The sequence below is a fragment of the Lutzomyia longipalpis genome, chromosome 2 (genome assembly GCF_024334085.1).
Source record: "Lutzomyia longipalpis isolate SR_M1_2022 chromosome 2, ASM2433408v1".
NCBI lineage: Eukaryota > Metazoa > Arthropoda > Insecta > Diptera > Psychodidae > Lutzomyia > Lutzomyia longipalpis.
In genome coordinates this window covers 36,726,534-36,747,725 of record NC_074708.1, presented here as the reverse complement: position 1 = coordinate 36,747,725, position 21,192 = coordinate 36,726,534, and the positions used below count along the sequence as shown (strand labels likewise).

The 21,192-nt window shown below is 35.0% G+C and overlaps 2 protein-coding genes across 14 annotated transcripts in view; one reads left to right on the top strand and one right to left on the bottom strand.

Annotated features, from left to right (window-relative positions):
* The window catches only part of LOC129790574 (uncharacterized), a 60,572-nt gene extending 45,440 nt beyond the window's left edge, over positions 1-15,132 (top strand). Inside the window, exon 2 of the mRNA XM_055828137.1 lies at positions 12,267-15,132. Within this exon, the coding sequence (XP_055684112.1) occupies positions 13,205-14,071 (867 nt within the window). The 5' untranslated portion in view covers positions 12,267-13,204 and the 3' untranslated portion in view covers positions 14,072-15,132. The remainder of the gene's footprint in view (positions 1-12,266) is intronic.
* Positions 4,212-20,175, bottom strand: LOC129790532 (ubiquitin carboxyl-terminal hydrolase Usp2). 13 transcript variants are annotated; one of them, XM_055828078.1, is made up of 7 exons: positions 20,029-20,175; positions 16,945-17,442; positions 16,549-16,738; positions 9,815-9,989; positions 6,550-7,389; positions 5,039-5,117; positions 4,212-4,929 (listed from the first exon to the last, which is right to left on the bottom strand). In XM_055828078.1, exons 2-7 carry the CDS (start codon positions 17,007-17,009, stop codon positions 4,860-4,862), a joined length of 1,419 nt encoding a protein of 472 aa, XP_055684053.1. In that variant the 5' UTR covers positions 17,010-17,442; positions 20,029-20,175; the 3' UTR covers positions 4,212-4,859. The 13 variants fall into 13 exon arrangements, with proteins under 13 accessions (XP_055684053.1, XP_055684046.1, XP_055684047.1 ...); XM_055828071.1 differs by having other exon boundaries at positions 15,745-16,738; positions 20,029-20,157; XM_055828072.1 differs by having other exon boundaries at positions 15,745-16,738; positions 16,945-17,437; positions 20,029-20,146.
* Between the last annotated feature and the right edge of the window lie 1,017 nt (positions 20,176-21,192).

Genomic DNA, 21,192 nt, shown 5'->3' with positions numbered 1-21,192 from the left:
ACCTTTTTATAGACTGAAATGAAAAATTTTATTCCTTCAAGATTTACTTCAATAAAAAATTACAATTCATCCTTTTTTGGAGATTCTTTAAAACAAAACTTTAGAGTTTAAAAAAAAATCAAATTCACAAAAATGGGCCGCAAATTCTTTTTTTTTTGTTTAAATAAAAATTTCAAGAAAATCTTTCAAAATTTCAATAATTCCGTTTAATTGTGAGGCTTATCATGATTGAAATGAAAAGGGAAAGAAAAACAAAACTTCATAGTTTTAAAAAAAATTTCAGAATTTTGAATTTCCATTCTGGGGCTGAGAAAAGTGGAAAAACGTAAAAAATATCTAAACAAAAGTAAATATTTTTCCACTTTTCTCAGCCCTAGAATGTTTTCATGTTGTGAAATCATCCTTTCATCAGGACCCAGAGCAATATAGGTTGGTGATACGTAATATTTTAAAGATTCAAAAAACTTCTTTCTTTTTGTAAATTGTGTTGACGTTTTTGTATGACTGATTCATTTGATTTTTAATCTTATTAATATCTTGATGTAAATCACCTTGTCCGTTAATACAATGATTTACGTTGTTGAGAATCATGTCGTTTATATTTTTTGACCTTTCTAGAATTGAGTCCATATGATAGTCCGGAACTTGGTATTGCTTTAATAAAACTACCAGATTTTGTATGAGCAAATTTAGCTTCTCAAGTAAATCATTTTGATCTGTAATCTAATAAAACAACGTTTAATACTTGATTTACAACTTAAAATTGTCTTTATTTTATGATTTTTGTCATCTTAATATATAAAACTGAAAAGTTTGTTTGTGGCACATGAACTCCTCCTAAACGGCTGGGCCGATTTTGATGAAATTTGGTATGGGGGGAGAGGGGGTCAATACGAGTTGCAAGCGCTATATGGGATTCCGCCCCAACCCCCCTTTATAGCGCCCCCACAGAAAAATTAATTTTATTCCATTTTCTACCTGCTGAAGGGTCAGATAACGGGATTTTTTATTTTAAAAATTTTTCGGGGTACCGTCGGTACCGTATTATTCATCCCCTCTCCCGACTAATATACGCCCCCCTTTTATAGCTTAAAATAGAGTTTGCTCACACGTGATTGGGGGCTCGGGTTGACTAGTATAGGGACAATTCAATGCTTATAAAACTTGATGAAATGAAGCCTTGAAAAATATTAGTATACTAATAATAATAATAATGTTTTTCAAGGCTTCCGGTGTTCCTCAGATGAAATTCCCTTTCAACCAAGGAAAAGCAGCAATTAAAGACAAAGCTTTCGGCCCTATAAGCGGGCTTTCTTCAATGGCTGAAAGAACTGTGTATTGATAGATTTTTGTTTTGACGTTATTTTCCCGCCATTTCATTGCCTGAAGAAAAGGGAAACTCATGCCCTCGAAACGTCGCACATATAAATAAAGTGAGAAAGTAAAAACAGGGTCTTTCCGGTATTTCCATCTATCAGGATCATAAAATTGTTTAATTTTTCCCAGATGCAGTTTTCCAAATTCCTGTGCACGATAAGTTGCAACCGCGCTTGATGTTCAATAAATCAAAGAAAAAAAAACATTTCCTGTGGGATTTTTTCTTTTCTTTAATGTTTTCTTTTTAGGATATTATAATAATTTAAATATACATAACAATATCTTCTCTGCGGATTAATTTTTCACATTCTTTTGTTATAGGTAGGTATTGTTTTTTAATAAGAAAATAAAATAAATGTAGCCTTTTCATCGTCAATCTCTATTTTTTATGCATTGGATGTTTTTCTTTTCTTCTTCTGTGTTTTTTAAATTAATAAAAATAAATTAACAAAATATAAATCTACATTCAATCTCATATATAAAGTTTATATATTAATATATATTTTCTTTCTTTTAATTTTTATTTTTAATTAGTAACTATCGTGTTAGCGCTTTTTTATTATTTAAACTTGTTTATCTTTGTTGTTCTCTTTGCAAAATAATTTTTTAATAAAAATGACTATTCTGTCTCTCTTTTCTCTCTCTACTAGTAGAGCATAAAAGTGAAAGATTTTCTTCTAATAGACGCGATTTTTATTGAGAAAAGTTTTGATTTTCTTTTTGTTTTCTAATGGAGTTTTCTGTTCTAAACTACATTTGCAATATTTTGTTCATTCAGGTTTAATTTTAAATTAACTTTTGCAGCGTGCAAGAAGTTTTTTTTTGAAACAACAATATACGAATAAAGTTATTCTTTCATTTTATTTCTGGGAAAAATATAATAATTTATTAAATTTATTATGTATATTTTGACTAATTCCTTTTTCTTTCTTTTCTATTGGAAATTCTTTTGCGTTCTTAGTGCCAAATTCATTTTTTTTATCACATTTTTTTCTTTTAATTTAATTTCTTCAATTTCTTCTAAAAATGTGTCTTTAGTTGTTTTTATTCTCTGTTTAATATTAAAAGACATTTTCATGTGAAATAGTTTTATTTTCTTTATGCACACAAAAATATATTATTAATTTTTTTTCTTTTCTTTCTCAATTAATAACATTTAATAAATATTGACTTTTTTAGTTCTTCTTCTTCTTCTGCCGGAGAAAAAAGAGCGAGGAGGGAAAAGGAATCAGCAAAGATAGGAGGTGTGTGAGGAACAATCTTTGGTTCAACATTTTTTGTTTTACTTTACTTTACATACATACTTTATTATAAACCATCCAACATCTACGCCATTGACTTTTTTTTTATTCACAAATATATATTTTTTTCAATTTTATTTTCTTTTTCTTTACAAGATTCTTTTGTTGAGGTTTCGTTTTGAATTTTTTTTATTATTTTTTTAAGGAAAAAAATTGAATTCAATTTTTTTTGGTTCAAAATTTCTGAAAAGAATTTTAAAAAAATGTTTAAAGAAACCTCAACAATTTCTTTTACTTTCCCGTCATTTACCAACTTTAACACAAACATTTCTTCATCACGTTGATTCACAGAAAACATTGAAAAGTGAAAAGTTTGTAGTAGATTTTTTATAAATTAAAAAAAAAACTCAAAAATACGTCTCGGAAAAATATTCAAAACATTTATTTTAAAATAAAATTTCGGGATAAATTAATAACAAAATCATAAATCTTTCAACACAAATAAAAACAAAACATAAAATAAAATAATAATACCTTTTAAAGAACATAAAAACAATTCAAAAAAAAAATTAAAAATTAATCAACAAAAAAGAATGGGGGTAGGGCAATAAATATAGGTCTGTATTAAATATCTCATTCACAACTTTTTCTTTTTTTTTTCAATAAATACACGTTATTTTTTTTCTTCTTCATTTTTTTCTTATTATTTTTTCTTTTAAATCAAGGCACAAAGTAAGTAAGGTATGCTCTTTCGGTGTAAATTTAAAAATCTCTCTCCTTCCAACCGCGAAATCTTCTTAATTTTATTTATTCTTCTTGTTGCGCTAAAGAACATCCTTCCTACTTTTTTTTTTTAACTTTTTGTTCTTTCGCCATTTTCAATGTTTCGTTAAACCCTGTCATATTATTAATATATTTTAATCTCTGTTTCTTTTCTTTTTTTTTTTAATTTATAAATTAACGCATTTTTTGTAATCTACACTCAATATTATTCTCTTAAAAAAATACGTAAAGATCTTTTAAATGAATAATTTGAACGGAATCCTTTTTAATTCATTTTTCTTTTTATAGGAATTTCAATTTCAGGGATAGATTCTGATAAAAATTCTTTCTTTTCTTTTTTAATAACTTAAAATTTGTTGTATGATTTTGACAGTTAATGGTTTTAAATCCTTCTTCGAAAAGAATTAAAGATTTTTTTGTTCCACAAAATAGTCAGAAAAATTTCTAAAGAGCTCTGAACAATTTATTTTCCTTTAAAAACAAATAAAATGTCAAAATATTATAAGTTTTTTCCCAAAATACTAAAACTTTTGTAAGAAAAGAAGAGAAAAGATTTATATCAGAATCTACCCCTCAATATTTGGATAGTTTAAAAAATATTTATTTGAAAAAATTAAAAAGGATTTTATCCCAAATGATTCATATAAATGACGATTTTTCTTTTAAATAAAAAAATAAATAAATAAAGAGATAACTTTTTTTTAGACCTTACTCTGTGGTCTAAATGTGACTGAGAACGATTCTTTCACACATAATCCTTCTCAAAGATTTGTGGATTTAAACCCTTTTTTTTCCTTTAGACTTTAGTCCTTTCTTCGAGACTTTTACTTTTTATTAATCTCTGTGTTTTGTTTTCCTCCTTTAGAGAATTTAAGCTTGAAAACCAAACCCTAAACTCCCTTAATTTCAACCTCTCTAAACCTTTAAAAAAAATCCACAATTCATGAGAAGTTTTATGAAAGTTTATTATTCGACGACAAGAAAAATCTTTAAAAAATAAATCATGTTGTTATTTCTATTGCAAAAATAAATTATTTTATATTAATAATATTTTCTCTTTTAGTGACTTTTTCTTATTTAAAATTCTTAGGTTAAAGCACGAAAAAACATTTTGCAAAAAAAAAACACTCTGTGTATAAAAATATTTATTTATTTTTTCTTCTTTTACGTGTCTGAGTTGGAAATTATCTTTAATTTTATTCAAAATAAAAGAATCTCTATTTAAGTTAAATATTGTTTTTGCAATAAAAATTTTTAAGCAGCAAAAAAAAATCTCGCAAAATACTTTTAAAAAAATATTTTTTCTTCATACAATTTGTTGAACTTTTCTTTAAAATCTCCTAAAATTTTCCTTTTACTAAAATCTTTAAATTTTCCCTTTCTTATTTTTTTTTTTGCTTCTCTTCTGCCATTCAATACCTTGCGAATTTATGTAATTTATGTAAATTTTACTTTTACCTAGACGCGCTCGTAGAACAAGAGATAGGCACTGGAGGAAACTAGGCTGCTTTCGGTTGCATCTCTGACACTGAAATAAAGAGAAAATAAATTGTTTTTATGGTTCAATTATTAAATCATTTTTTGGGTTAATTTGGAGGTAAAAAAAAGTCTGAAAATGAATGAAAAAGAAAACTCACATATTGTCATCAAATTCGTGCCACTTCCCCGTCTGCGGGTGCTTGCAGAGAGCCACGTAGTGCCCACCACCAGTGGAACCTACAAATTAAATAAAGAAGATTAGAAAAACGTTTTATTTTTCAATTTTATACAAAGAATATCATTTTGTGATTTAATTAAATTTATTTTGCTGAACAAAACGATTTATTTTAGCTGTCAAAGTTTTTTTTTAACTGATAAAAAGCGCTTTATTTCGATAATTTATTTTCTATCCTTTAAACTTCTTGTTCTTTTACTTGATAGTACAGCAAAGGTAATAGGAAATCTAACCTCAACCTCAAAATAAAGAAACTAGAACATGTGTAGTCTTAAATTTTTCAGGATCGGTTCAAAATTTGATCCTCATTAATTTTCCGTTGAAATTGAGGTCATACAGATTGAGGATTTTGATCATTTTCCCATTTTCATTTTCACCATACAATTTTCCAAGAACTTAGTTTCTAGCTTAGTTTCTTTATTTCGAGGTTAAAAGCCAGATCGACTATGACGCTTTCTAACGTTGAATTTTTTTTTAAATAAAGTTTGAAATCTGTTCCAACCTTTGATGAACCTTTTTTTAACGTTGGATGTTTCTTTTCTCCAGTTTAAAGTTTCTTCAAACGATTAATGTTTATTTTAATCTTCATCGTCTGTTTTTTTTTTACGTTTGACTAATTATACTTTTTTTTAACGTTTCATATCTAACGTTGCACATTTCTTATAAAGTTTGATGTCCCTTTTTTCTAATAATTAACGTTTATTCTATCGTTTGACTTTTTTTTTTCTAATTTTCAATGTTTTTTCTTAACATTGACTTTGTTTCTTTTTTATTTTTTATCTTTTTACTTTCCTATTTTAATGTTGGACGTTCCTTTTCATACATTTGATATTTCTTTTACTAAAATTTGAGATTGATTAATTATCGTTTAAGATTTTTGTTCCAACGTTTTTTTTTCTAATGTTAACCGTAGCTTTTCTTAATTATTTATTTATTTTCTATCGTTTAACGTTTCACCTTGGACATTTCACATTTATTCTAATGCATGAAGTTTCTTCAAGAATCTTAAAATTCATTCTTGAAATTTTTTTCCTGAAAACAATTGGCCTATTTCACTTTTTTTATGCCTTAATTTGTCTTCAATTTTAAGTCTTAATAAAAGTTTATTAAAAAATTAGAAAATAAATGAAAAGAATTTTAATATTTGTCTACATCTGACCAAAACAGTCAGAAAAATCTCTAAAGAGCTCTGGAAAATTAATTTTCCTTCAAAGACTCAATTAAAAAAAAAAACCAATAAAATGTCAAAATCTTATAAAATTTGTTCTAAAATACCAAAAATCTTACAACTGACGAATTGTAAGAAAAGATTTACATCAAAATCTATTCCTAAATTTTAAAACTCTTTCAAAATTAACTATAACTTCTTCAAGATCTTTCAACAAAACTCCCAAAAAGAACAATAATTAAAAAAGAAGAAAAGAACAAACTCACCCATGTGGTTGGAGATTGCATAGAGGGAATAGAGAGTCGATGAGTGGTTGTTGCTGCTGGAAGCATACGGTGTGAGATTGAGCTCCTTCTCGCCCGTTGGGAATTCAATGATATTCGTGAGTTTACTCCAACGTGTCTCTGAGAAGCGCTTCAAGTGAATCACCAAATATTTTGGGAATCGCTGAATTGTGAAGCTTTTCGTACTTTTGCGCCGTGTTTGGCACTTTGAGCACGTTGGCATTTCATCCCCATCGAGAATCTCTTCGCGTATAAACAGCTCAAGGCAATTCTCGAGTTTACTGCGCGACGAACTTGCCGGCAGGGGAAGACTCAAGTCCCAAAAGGGGTCAAATGTTACGCTGGTATTCCCACAAACTGTGCACTTGAGCGTACTCCGAAGTTGCCCCACAAAGAGATCCTTTATCATGGATTTCTCCGTTTTGCAGTACCATTCCCACATGAGATCCGCCTTGCGGGTATCATTGAGATTATCCGCCAGCTGCAGACCCTCCGTTTTGGTACCCTCATTGTGGGCACTGTGGAGACTATCGAGGAAGAAACGAAGGAATTCCTGAGCATCCTGCTGCGCGCACCCGCTGTACATACGATGTTTACTCGAGAAGGCAGACTTGAGATCACTCGGCGTAACACTGCGCACATTTGGGCTCCACATCTCCTTGATCAACTTGACGAATTCACTGAAAATTCGCTGATCCTTCGTGACGGATTTTGGGTCACGTTGCCCCTTGAGGAACGTCGTGAGGTCATTTGTGTGACTCAGGCACTGAATCACGCTGTTCATAAAGCACGTATTGCCGATATTTCGAAGCCCACAGAGGCCTTAAGAAAAAAAAACCAAAAAAAGAAAATTCTCTCAATTTTCTCAACGGAAAAAGTCAATCATAACGCGTCCAGTTATAAGACTTGGTGTCCCACAATGTTGTAGAAGTTTGTTTATGCGTCAAAATTGATTTTTAAGCCGAATTAGAAGATCCAAAGTTAAGTTTTATTTGTGAAAATCAACAATTTCAAAAACAAAAATGGTCATATCTCTATAAGACTTACACAAATTTCTTAAATAGTTTTAAAAAGGTCAAGAAATGATTCTAGAGGTTTCTAATTATTTAGAAAATTGTAGAATATTGCAAAACCTTAAATTTGATACCAATTTGAGCTAAACCGGATAAACAGAACAACAGTTATGGCTCTTAGAACTTTTCAAATTCGAGAATTTTTCAAATGGCAATATCTTCTAAATGGTGTCATAGAATTTCTTAATTTTTAGCAAAATTTAAAGGAAATCGATAACAGATGTTCGGAAATATTGCCCCTTAAAGTTAAGCAATTTTTGTGTTGGTTTTTGGAACTTGAAATGTTCTAGACAACAGTTGTAGGGCTTCTTAAAACCTTTCATTTGATACCAAGATGATCAAAATCGGTCAAGCCGTTCTCGAGTTATATCGAAAAATCACTTTTTGCTTTAGGCCGCCATATTTGCTGAACCGCTTGACCGATGTTCAAGTATGAGTTATCTATGGAAACGTCTCACTGAGCCGTACAACATACTAAAATTTTAGACCTCTAGCTATAAGGGAAGTGATTAATGGTAGTTCAAAATGGCGGATGGCGGCCATCTTGGATCGGTAATAAAATTACCTTTCCAACGATAGTCTATTTGTCAAAATCGGTGCATTAGCGGCCGAGATGCCATTGGACAATGTCAAAATTTCTAAAATCGTGAAAAAAAAAACGCTTTTACCTAGCTTTACCAAAGTGGCTGCCAAAAAATAACGGGTTAACCGATTTTTAAAAATTTACCCGTTTTGGAAAGGTAGTAAATGTACCTTTATAAAACTATTAAATTCTTGAAAATCAGTTGAACACAGCCGGAGATATAGCCATTTGAAATTTGCCTTCAAAAATACCCCATTTTTGTTTGTCCGGAAACTTTTTGAGGGTAATGCATTTTCCTCGATTACTTAAAAATCTTAAGTTTCGTTTAAGAAAACATAAGATTTATTAGAAAAAATAAAGATTCTTAAGATTTTTCTTAACAAATTTTAAGCAAACTTAGAGAATCTTGAGAAAACTTTAAAAAATTTAACAAAACTGAAGTCTTTCATAAGGAATCTTAACCTTTGGAATGCGGAGGCCTTGGTAGTTACGTAGAATGCGAAGGTGGGGTCGTTGAACGACCCCAAAAAGAAGGCCAATTTTCTCCAAAACTATACAACCTGGAGTTGTCGGGTTAGTGCCTATAGATTCCTTATATAGTCCTCTTGCCCCTTGCATCACAAATTCGTCACCCGGAAACACGTAGAAGAAGATATTAAGGAAAAACATTTTTCATTCATTTTTCACACTTTCTTCGTGAGAAATTTGCCACGAAGTTGACCGCAACTGCTATTTTTTTCACTATTTCCCCACATTCCCCTCACTTCCCGCACCGTGATAAATGGCAATATTTCTCGAATATTCTTTATTGTTTTGCACATTTATATGCTTCTAACTATGTTTTATGTTGTTTATGTCACTTATTCGCGATAATTCTGACACTGAGAAGGTAAAGTGAAAAAGTAAACACAACCCTTCAACCCCCTTCAACCATATGATTTATGATGTGACTAACTTCATTCTAAAAAATTTTCCGCAGCATGGCCGTTACACCAATTTTTGAATTTCCTTCTTCTACATTTTCCTTAATAACTTTTCTTGTGGTGGTCGGATTGAGCTGAAATTTTTACACAACCTCCTCAGATAACCAAAGAACTTATTTCCAAAAGATGGGAATGGTATCTTTTATATTTATGGAGATATAACACGAAATATAGCGCTGGGGTCGTTCAACGACCCCGCTCCGCATTCCAAGGGTTAAGACTATCTGACTAGTGAATTTCACCCAGGATCTTAAGTTTTTTCCTTAAGGATTCGTAAGAAATCTTTTGAAAACTTATTTTTAAGAAAACTTGTTTTTTATTTTAGACATTTATTGATATTAAGTAAAATTGTGAAAGTTTTAATAAAAGAAAATGAGAAACAACGATCCCAAAATTGAAAATTTTAGTGATTCTTCTGATACTTGATCAAACTGTTCTTGAGTTAATTTGGCTCGAGGGGGGGGGGTGTTTAAAACCCCCAAACCCCCCCCCCCCTCGCTACGCCCCTGGTACTTAATACACAGTTTGAGCCCGATCTGAGGTGATCGATTTTTCCGATGATTACAATACTTGTGGTATACCAACTAATGAAGAAAGAGTTAACGTACCTTCTCCACTATCTGTTGTGAGCTTATCATAAGTATCCTTCAGGATGGAGGATGTGGACAGTGTTGAGGAGGATGTCTTGTAATCACTGTCGTAGATATCGCGATAGCGTGAACGATCCCACGAGCGGACGGGTGAAACGGGCGGAAGGGCGCTCCGGAGGCTCGTTGAGCGAATCTACAATTCCACACGAAAAGACAAAACCAAAACATTCCCCCATTATTCCACTTCATGACACATCCTTCCCCCTCTGCCCTCATCAACTACATGGACACAGAGAAATTCCCTCCGTGCAAAACACTTCCTTTCCCCACCCCTCCCGTAAACCCCTCTTCATCATGATGGAAGATCAATGCTTTTATTTCTTTTAAATTAATTTATGAGGAGATTTGAACGAATTTTATATGAAATTTGAATTAAAAAATTGAATTAAAAAAAATGCGCCACATGTGTGAATTTTTGTGTGTGGTGCTCGTGAATGAAAGAAGCGAGATAAAAGTGTCGCAATTATAGCCAACACATCTTCTTTTCGCTATATAATACTTTCTTTTGCTCTTGCGCCAAAGACAACTCAAGTAAAAGAAAGAAAGAAAAAAAAATGTGTAGCTTGTATGGTGTCGCGAAGATGTAATGTAGAATAAAAATGACTTTTATGATTCTCGAAATAAACTCTGTGCGCCATCCTTGACACTATTTGCGAGTTTTTCGCGTGAAATTCCTTTGCGTCTCTGCGCCTCCCTAATCACCACAAGAGAAGAAATGAAAAAAAAAATTGCCAAATAGACGAGTTTATTGGACTCTCTTTGGGGGATACCTTTGCGGTGGACACTTTCACGACGCTATGGTGCTGTGACGATGCCTGACACAGGCAGTAGAGGTAGAGAAAAATTCCCAGAATTCCCAGCGCGTACAAATTCTCCTCTCTCATCTCTCTCCTCTAAGGAATTTCCTTAACAACTTTGAATCACAATTTAGACAGTGAGAAGAGTTTGAAGAAAAAAAAAAGAAATTCTCTTCAATTCTATTTTAATGATTCTCCCCAAAAAAAAATTTAGTATTTTAGTAATTTTGAGGAGAGATCTGGGTTTGTTCACAATGAGAGAAATCAGAGAACTGATAGATCAATTCCTAATTAAAGAAGTTTATCCAACTGACGGTTTCTTCTCAATGACAAAAATATTTTTTTCTTTTTGTAATTTAAATTGAAATCTTAAGAAACATCTAGTGGGGAAGAATTGAAACAAAAGGACTCTAGAATTTATTTTTCTATACATACTAGAAAAGTCAGATGTCCTGAAATCTAGGTCCAGTGTTTAAATTTCTAGAAAAATGTTGACTAAAAGAACTTCCGACAAATGCTTTATATGTTTATTTAAATTAATTTCAGTCTATTGAGTAACCGGAATATCAAAACTTTTAGTTATGGACTACAATTCCTATACTTTCTTTCTCTAGTCACTTCATTCAGGAATTTGAGGTTCAGTAATTATTTTCCAGCTTCTGGTTTTTGGTTTTTAAGTTCGACAAATACTAAATGGCCTTAAAACACTCTAAGTTTAAAAAAAAAGTTTATAAGTTTAGAAAACCAATTTTTCTGTAAAAGAAAACTCATTTAGAAAAAGAAAATCATTACTGAACTTTCAATTCATCAGAAAAATGACAATAAAAAAAGTTCCTGAAGTTATTTAAATTTAAACTTCTTTAGTTAGATGATCTAGAAATAGTTCTTCAAATTATTCAGGGTCAGAAGTTTAATGCTGAACTTCAAATTCCTATGTCATGTGACTTGAAAAAAAGTCTAAAAGTTCTTAAACTGATGCAAAACCAGAAAAATTCTACTTATTTTTAAAATTCTTGTAAAATATAATAAAAAAAAACATTTAATTGATTTAGGATCGGAAAAATACAAAACTGGACTTCAAATTTATGAACTGTAGAAGCAGATCTAGATTAGATAATTTAGAAAACTGACAAAATTTAAAAGTCCTAACTAGAATATTTTTAATTAGGTTCGAGATCTTCTTAAAAATCTAAAAATCAGACATAAATTAATTTAGGATCTGTAAAAAAAACACAAAACCTCATTTTTTTTTTTTGAATTATATTGGGCCTTAAAAATCTAAGAATATCTAGTTTTATAGATTTTTAAAAGGTTCTAAAACTGCAGAAAAAGTATTCCACTGTTGATTTGTTGTGATCTTGATATTCTTGAGACTTCTAGCTCTTAATCAGCCCACTTCTAAACTGAGAACTTTGAAGTTAGTTCGTTAACACAGTTAGGTTAGATCCTTGGTGTTTCAAAGCTTCTAATTTCTATTCCCTAAATTACCGTATTTCAATCTTTAAAAAAATGCGTTGAATCTTGAAGTTTTTTAGCTTCCTGGTCAAGATTTTTTTCTTTATAATATACTTGAACGAACAAAAAACAGAAAGAAAAAAATCTTAACCATGTAGTCCTAATTTTTTCCAGACCCTAGTCTCATGGCTAGCGGGTGGAGGGAATGTGCGAGCTAAATGTCCTAGGCTATGCGGGTATGTGTTAGCAACCTTCGTATGCACGCTCCGGTATGAATCAGTCTATTGCTGAGTTTCGTTGGGAGCGCATGTGGGGCATTTAGTTCGCTACGCCCTACCGCTCAAATAAAATCTTTAGGTAGCCCAACTTAATTGGACTACATATCAGAAGTGGGATTGAGATCCCTAAAGTACCACAAAAGTGGTACCGCGAGTGGAAAGTGAGAAATGTGGTGAAAAGTGTGGAAGAGCTGCGCGATCGACGGAGCGACAAGATGGCGGACGGCAAAATTCTCGGAAAGAGAATTTCTTCCTCATCTAGCAGCGAGGTTTCCGGCACCAGGCAGCCGACAAGGGCCCCAAAAGGGAAACCGTGAGTAAAAATGTGGGGTGTTCTGCCCCTGGGGCACGCGGAAGAGACCATCGCCGAAGGAAAAGCGGCGGATGGAGTACCCGTGGGTAAGAGTGAGAAAATAAATTGAGAAATAAAGGAAAAAAAAGAGATGAAAAATATATGCGCATTTTTCTTTGTGTTAAATTGATGATCAAACATGTTGCAACATGATTTTTATAATTCTGTGTGAATGTGTGTGTGTGAGAGCTCTCAAACGTTTCAAAGAGTTTCAAATCAGTTCCGAATTTCTCCGAAGTTTTCTCTGTCGCCGCGAAGAGAAATTTCGAGAATATTTTCGAAGGAATTTGACAAGCATCGTGTTGTTTGGCGGAAATTTCGTGTACGGGGAAATTGTCAAGAAAAAGGCTTTTGTTAGCGCTGAAAAAGCAAACAAATTGTGTTAAGTGAATGGAAAAAGGGTTTATTAACCCAAGAAGAACGTAAATATTGTGGGAATTTAGGTTTTTCTCAGTGTTGGGGGCAAATGGCAACAGGAGAGGAAACGTTCCGTGAAGAAGATAGTGGGTACAATCCAGGAAACGAAAGTACCGTAACAATGACAACTCCTACCGCGTACCGTCCGCGGCTCACAGCGGTCGAAATGGAGGCACTCATTCCGGCCTTTGATCCTGGGCAGAAGGACGGGTTGCTCGCGGTAGAATGGCTACGAAAGGTGGATGATGCAAGAATGCTCTTCGATATGGATGCTCAACAGTCGTTGGTAGCTGCCGTATTTCGGCTTAAAGGTGCTGCGAAGGACTGGTACGAGGGAAATCAAGGAGCTATCAGATCATACGCGGAATTTAAGAAGGAACTTCTTTTGAATTTTCCGGAGAAACTCTCGAGCGTCCAAATTCACCATGAACTGAGGATGAGAAAGCGAAAGAAAGAGGAATCAGTGGAGGAGTATTTTCACTCGGTGGTGAAACAGGCCCGGAGGATTAACCTGCGGGATGACGATATCCGGGAATACCTCATCGAAGGAATTCCAAATGTGATGGTTAAAGGACTGTTGTTGTCTGCTCCGGCTGGAAATCTTCCAGACTTTCTTAGCTACATGAAAAAGGTGGATAAAATTGTGACAAAGGATCGTGAGGAATCGAGTCCCTCAAGCAGCAAGAGTTCATCGGAGGATGGAAAGTATCATCCGGACAAGATGGTGAACAAAAAGAAAGAGACAGAAGATAGCTCTAGTGAGGCATCCCAAGAGGAAGAGACACACGAAGTGAACGTGGCAAAGGACAAGGAAGAAGGGGAGACAAAAACTGGAGCACAGAAGAGTGGAAAACGCCGATGTTTTGCGTGCGGTTCGGAGGATCATCTAGTGAAGCAGTGTCCCCGTAAGGAGTAATGTGATTATGAAGTTAACCATTGACCATAGTGAGGTCTCGTGAAGGTTGTATGTCCAAGTAGGGGGGGAAATTTTGATGTAGATGATTTTGAAAACGCACTGATGATGAAAAGTAATGAAATCTTTTAAAGAAAATTCCATGTGAGTCAGGGGGAGCTGATTGTGGTCACTGCCCGAAGGAAAAAAAAAAAAAAGGAAGATGTTGTGGAAACTTTTTGGAATAAAGTATTTGAAGTATTGACATCTTCTGAGTTCGATAGGTCGTGTCATTAGACTCTAGGTCTGTGGTTGTGTGTCCCCTTGTGTTATCTCATGAAGGCCCTGAATTAAAGAATCGAAATAAATTAAAATTCTTGTTGTGGGGTTAGCCTCTTGTGAGAGGGTGTCGCTATCTTGGCACAAGCATTTTCCTTGGGAGGGTACTTGGAGTCACAGTAGCGGGGAATTATTCTTCTAATCGAGCTTGCTGCGCTGGTGGTGGGTTGGATAAAAGAAGATAAAATTCCGTGTTCAATGGCATTTACGGTGAATGTCGTTGGTGCTGGCAATTATGCCGTGTTATCCACATAATTGTGGGAAAGGTCTTGTGTCATACCATCCGTGGGTGGAGATTCACTGACCGTGGATCAGTAAATCTGATCATTTGGCAATCTTGCCGTGTCGACCGCGCTGTGGTACGGTCGGGTCGATTTATTCGACTATGGATCAGTCAATCTGGTCGTGTAAGGACAGCCGAGCTAATGTGGGGAAAGAACGAATTACGGGTGAGGTGGCGTGTTCCAAAGCTGTGGACTCACTACGCTCATCGGTGACAAGGGACGTCACCACATCAGTATGGCCGAATGTAGTCCTAATTTTTTCCAGACCCTAGTCTCATGGCTAGCGGGTGGAGGGAATGTGCGAGCTAAATGTCCTAGGCTATGCGGGTATGTGTTAGCAACCTTCGTATGCACGCTCCGGTATGAATCAGTCTATTGCTGAGTTTCGTTGGGAGCGCATGTGGGGCATTTAGTTCGCTACGCCCTACCGCTCAAATAAAATCTTTAGGTAGCCCAACTTAATTGGACTACAACCAGAAGTTCATAAACTTGAAGATTCAACGCATTTTCAAAGCTTGAAATACGATAATTTAAGGAGTAGAAATTAGAGGCTTTGAAACATCAAGGATCTAACCTCCCTTCGTTCTTGAAAATGGACTCAGAAAAATATCTCCCGGACTTCCTGAGTCTTGAGAACTAACAAAAAGCTCATTAGTTTCCTCAAGTTTTTAATTTTCATTTCCGAGAAAATAATGAGATTCTCTAAAATTTCTAAACCTGTTTAGAAAATGAAATTTCAGAATTTTTTTTCTGAGTCTTAAACCAGAAATCTTCCTCTTTCCGATTGTCCTTTATTACCCCAAAGGTATCCTCCTAAAGATAATCCCTCCCAGTCATATTTAAAGGCTTTTTCTTTTGCATTGTCCATCAAAAATAAATCTCTTCAAAAAAAAAATAAAATAAATAATACAAAATTCAAAGCTCTTAATTAGAGTTATTTTTTAGAGGGCATTCAAACCATGAGAGAGAGTAATGAGTAAAAAAAAAACCACGACGCGAAGCTTTAGTTGGTATGGGAAAAAAGTATATATAGATGGGTTAAAGAAGCTTTGGCAAATTATTAGAAAAACTTACACTTCCATTGACTTCCAAGACATTCCCGGAAATCTTATCATTCGGCGGCTCAGACGATGCACTCCGTGTACCTTTGTCGTATTCCTCCGCGGATGCCTTCCGGGCAGTCACACCACGATGTGGATCTGCCCGCCTACCGGCAAATGGGAGTGTTGCCGTACTCATTGGGGGACTACTGTTGCTGCCATTCTTGACATGCCCCATTGTGGCGATTTTTTGTGTCCTCCTCTGATACTCACTGTCATCGCTGTCAATGAATTTAATGTCATCCGATGAATCGGATGGGCTTCCCGCTGCCACCTGCTCATCATCATCAGGATTGAGTGGCTTGTATGCCTTGAGGATTGTATTGCGTATCTCCTCAAGTTCGGACTTTGCGGCATTTCCATTTTCAGCAGCAATTTGCAATCTACCGCGGAATTTGGTGTGAACAAGGGGTTTTTGCGTGTCAGCGCGTGTTGTGAGGCGATTCCCCGTAACAAGGAGATGTGTATCATTGTTGTTGGCTTCCAAATCGGAACTCCGTACCACCTGACTACGGGCTAAATCACATTCAGGCTTGAGGAAGTTCTGATCACGGTATGAGCTACCAAAGAAAATTCTCTGGCGCTTCTCTGTGCCCTTTGTTGCCGTTGTTGTTGTAGTACAGGTGGTTGTTGTTGTTGTTGTTGTGGTAATTGTATTGTTGTGATGGTTAGTAGTGGAAAGCATCTCGGTATTGTTATTATTGGGCAGCATAGGAGGGGGAGCCACATTTGATGAATTTGCCGTAGGATGCACATTTGGGGACACACAAACTCTTACCTTACTCACCGTGGCAGCCCCACCGGGTGCCACCGCTGCTGCAGCGGTAGCATTGAGCCCCGGAATTTGCTGCTGACCCCCAGACAGTGCCCCATTCGCCGTACCAACAACACATGTTGCTGTGTCAGTTGTTTGGTGGGTCATTTCCTGGGGTGGTGTCGGGGCGAATTTACTGGCCTCCGACAGTGATCTGGAACGTGACAATTCACATTTTGGTATATAGTATGCCGGACTATATTTCTCATATAGATCGGCACCGGATGTGGCGAGCGTGCGTGCAAACGACGATGAATCACTGTCACGTGTACGACTGTCTGTGGAGCGCAAACGACCACCCGACGATGATGTGGATGATGAGGGGTCTCTATCGCAACTCGCTCGGGGTACTTTACTTACTCCAAATCGCGCATTGGAGGAGGTGACGCTGAGGCTGCTGCTGATACTCCGACTCGGTGAATCATTTGTCCGATGGTACAATGATGTTGTTGAGCTGGAGCCAACACTCGACAGGGGGCTACGGTAGCGACTCAAGTAGCTATCCCCGAGGGATGAGCTGTACCCACTGCTGTGGCTGCTACTACTAAAGCGACTCTTTGTTGCCGACGTGGTGCAGTACGAACCCACGGATGGTGGCAAGCACGACGTACCCGAGCTACGAGTCGATATCATCGGCATATTAGCGTCAAGACCTCTCCTTGCCGGCGTCCAGGAAGTACCCCTTCCGGACGTCTTTTCGGGGGTGATTATGAAAAGTTTTTTTTACTTTTCAAAATTTCTTTCTCTATTTCTTTCTTCCTTCTCAACGCTTCTTTCCTTTTCTTCTTTTTTTTTTTCTTCTGACTCTAATAATATTTATTTTTCTTTTAAATTTATTTTCTTCCTGATGCGCCTGACCTAATGCAACACAAAAACACCATGAAGAGAGAGAGGAAGAGAGGGAGAAAAAAAGTCATGAGGGTCATGTGAATCACCCACAGTCAGCACTATTTATCAAGGTGGCAATGCGCAGAGTATATTTAACTATGGAAAAGCACCAGCAGCTTTTAATTTTCTTCCTCATTTAAAAAAAAAAAAACATTTCGACATTGAAAAAAAAACGTTATTTTCGGTTTTTTATTTAATTTTTTCAATAAACTTTTATTGACAATTTGATTTTCTTTCTTATTCAAAAATTGTCGCTTGCAGCAGCACTTTGTCGTATTTATTAAAAAAAAAAAACATTGACCTGGAGAAGATTCTCTTTGCTATCGAAATGTCAAATGCATTAGCATTAGAACGTCATGAAGAAAAAATATTAACACTGGAGGATTTTTGTGGACACCGTGGCCATTTCGAGTTTTTAAATCGCCGTAGATTAAAATGTATTGGACCTATCGTGATAATTATCACGTCTATGTGTAGGGAATTTCAATTACTTTTAGTTAGGTGAAAGAAAAACCGGAAAATATTTTCTTTTTAAAAGATAATTAAGGTCCAAGTCGAAATTATACGCAGAGGATGAAAATGGACACAGTGGCCATTCAAATTCTCATGCATTTTTGACAGCTTTTTGAGGTTATGTTTCCCCGTATTTACCAAATCTGGATCTCTTATTCACTTTTCCACGATGAAAATCATTAGTGTGAACTCATTTTTATGCCGGAAGTGGTAAGATAGTTACTTAGAGAACTGAAGGAAGTGATTATTCAGGCTCAATAAGAAACTTGACAAAATTGTAGGAAAAAATTTGATTTGAAATGGTAGTTTTGCATTGATTCTACGCCACTTTTCTTCATTATTTTTTTTATGATAAATTATTTAGAAATTGAGTGCAATAATACTTGAAATAGATTGAGAATTAATCGAACTTTTGATCCTCATTCAATAAGCAGATCTACAATTACCAAAACATTTAATATTTGACCTTCTTATTATGACGGACAGTGTGACCATTTTGATCCTCCGCGTAGGTAAAAAGTGTTCGGTCCTCCAAGTGTTAAAAGGAGTTTATTCAAGTTTATATGGATCATGATGTCTATCGGATAAATACGCGGGATAAACATAATCATGTAAAGAATTAAAAAAAAAAAATAATTAAAAATCAACAAAAAGACTTCCAATTTGCAATGAAATTAACTGAGAAAAAGCTAAAAGAAAAAGTTTAATCAAGTCTTTTGGATAATTTTAGATTATTTATTGAACCTTTACAAGAGTCATAACCAAGAAATGAGCTTAAAAAATAAATTTTCTCTAAAAAATAAGAACAAGAATAAAACAGCTGCTAGGAAGAGCAAAAAGTATCTCAAAACGCATTTTATTATTCAATAAAAATAACTTGAGAGAGGATTCGAATTAATTTTGACAGATATTGTAGTTCTGTCAAATTTTTTGACAGAAGTTAAATTTATTTGTCAAACAAATTGCCCAAGAATTCGTTTTGTCAATTAAATTGATCAAAATCTTTCAATTTTCTTGAGAAATATCAGAATTTATTCAATTTAGCTTTTCTCTTTTTTGGAAAAATATCAGTTTATAAAAATTATATCCAATATGTGTTAGCCGGGTAATTATTGTCAAAAAACTTGCTTGAAGTGTAAAAAATGTCTGGAGACGTCGATTAGTGCACGACGTGTTAATTTTTAATAAAGATTAAGGCAGTTCCAAAAAAATGGTCTTAAAATCCAGAAAATAATCAAGAAAAAGACAAAATTCTTCAAATACTTTCTCATTCGCAGGAATTACAAGAATTAAGACAATTCTACTTTCAGCAGCTTATCACCCGCTGCCTGATAAGAGAGTCAAATAAGCCTTCACATGATCTCCAGGCAATCCTCTTATTCTCTCTTAAAAAATCCTCATCTAAAAAACTTTCTAATAAGAATTCTGAATAAGCATCAATGATCTTGGACGAGAGAACTTTTCCAATAATGAAACATTCTAATCAATAACATTCCACGTTGGTTGATTCATCATCAATATATTGTGAGGAAGCAGAAATTAAAAAAAAAAAAACACTGAGCAACCTTTTGAATATCTTATTAGCACAATGCTTGACCTCTGCTCGATTATCAATACTCCTCCTTCCTCATCATCACGTGCTGCTGCTGCCTGTCCATAGTTTTCATAGGCGAAGGTGTCGCACGCTTTCTCAAGGCTGTTTGGCGAGGGCAGGGAAAAAATCAAGGTCAGATTGAGGTTATAAATCCCTCCAAAAGTACAGGGAGGAATGCCCGGAACCCCATGCCCGCGAATCCCAACCGCCCGCCGCACCATCTGTCACAGGGGGCAATATCGATCAAACATTTCATCCGGATTGCCGTGGATATTAATATTCCGCGCGAGGATGTGGTGGCAAGTCCAAGAATAGCCACCCAAGTGCGCGAAGAAGAAATTTCACGGCAACCCACAACTTTTGTCCCCATTTCCCGCCAAGTGCGCACTTCCTGCCGCCCCAAATTCACTGCCACTGCCACACAGGGGATGTAGCCAACATTTTCTTACCACTCTTTTGCGCAAACAACACGATGGAATCACTCCAATTTGCACTTTTCACTTTCTCACTGATTTTCTCTCACCCCGATCGTCCATTTTTTTCTTCCAAACCACACTGAAGTTTCTCCCGCGCAATGACATTTTCCCCACTTGACTGCTTTTTATCCAAGATTCATTTGGTGGAACTTCACGGTGGTCCTGTACACTGTAAAATTCAATTTTTGCTTTGACGAGATGGCATGAGAAAAATTTAAAAAAATTAATTTTTCCGGGAAAAACTCATTTTTGGGGCGCCAAAAAGTGGCGGGTAGCTCAGGGGGGCCCAAAGTACGTTCAGTAAAAATTTGGTGGCGCAACTCGCCGGATTTTTTTGGGGAATTTGCACGACTTTTTCTGGCGCGGATTTTGGGAGTTTTGAACTGGCGGCGCCAATCGACGCGGCGTCGCTTCCTGGGCACAAAAAACGCACTTTCGCTGGGAAATTCGGCAGAAAACGCGAGAAAACTGCGAAAAACTGAATGTGGGAGGGAGACAGTATCAGTGACGTGCACTGTCTCGTTTTCTCTTATACAAAATGTACCAAAAAATAGTAGTGGTGGCTTTTGGAACTAAATTTTTACCGCGCCAATTTCAAAAAGTAGTCAAAAAAGCATGAATTTTATATGGGGGCGCTACGAAGGGGGGCTCTGGGGGAAATGAATGTCGTTGGTAAAATCCGCCTGGTATCAGGAGTCTCTGTACCAAATTTCATCGCGATCGGACCAACGGTGTAGAAATGCATAGCTGTACAGACACGAAATTTTTTTAATTATTATATTCTCTCTATTTTCTTAAAAATTTTATGAATTTTTCTTTAGTTTCGATTAGAATAAAGGGAAATCACAAATTTTATTTCTTTAAAAGAAAATTAGGCTTGTAGAGTTTTCCATAAAAAATCCAAAAAATAATTTTTGAGGTTATTTACTGCATAGTTATTTTAAACACACTGCAAACACTTCAGTAGAATGAAACGATTCCTAAAAAATAAAAGCGAATTAAAAAAAGACATTTCATCAGTTAATCGCATTTGTTTTTAATATTTATTAATGTTTCTCATCTCCTTTTCTTCATCACTTGAAAAGTGTTTGGTAGACAAATAATAAAAAAATCAAGTCCAGAGGAAAATACGCTGTT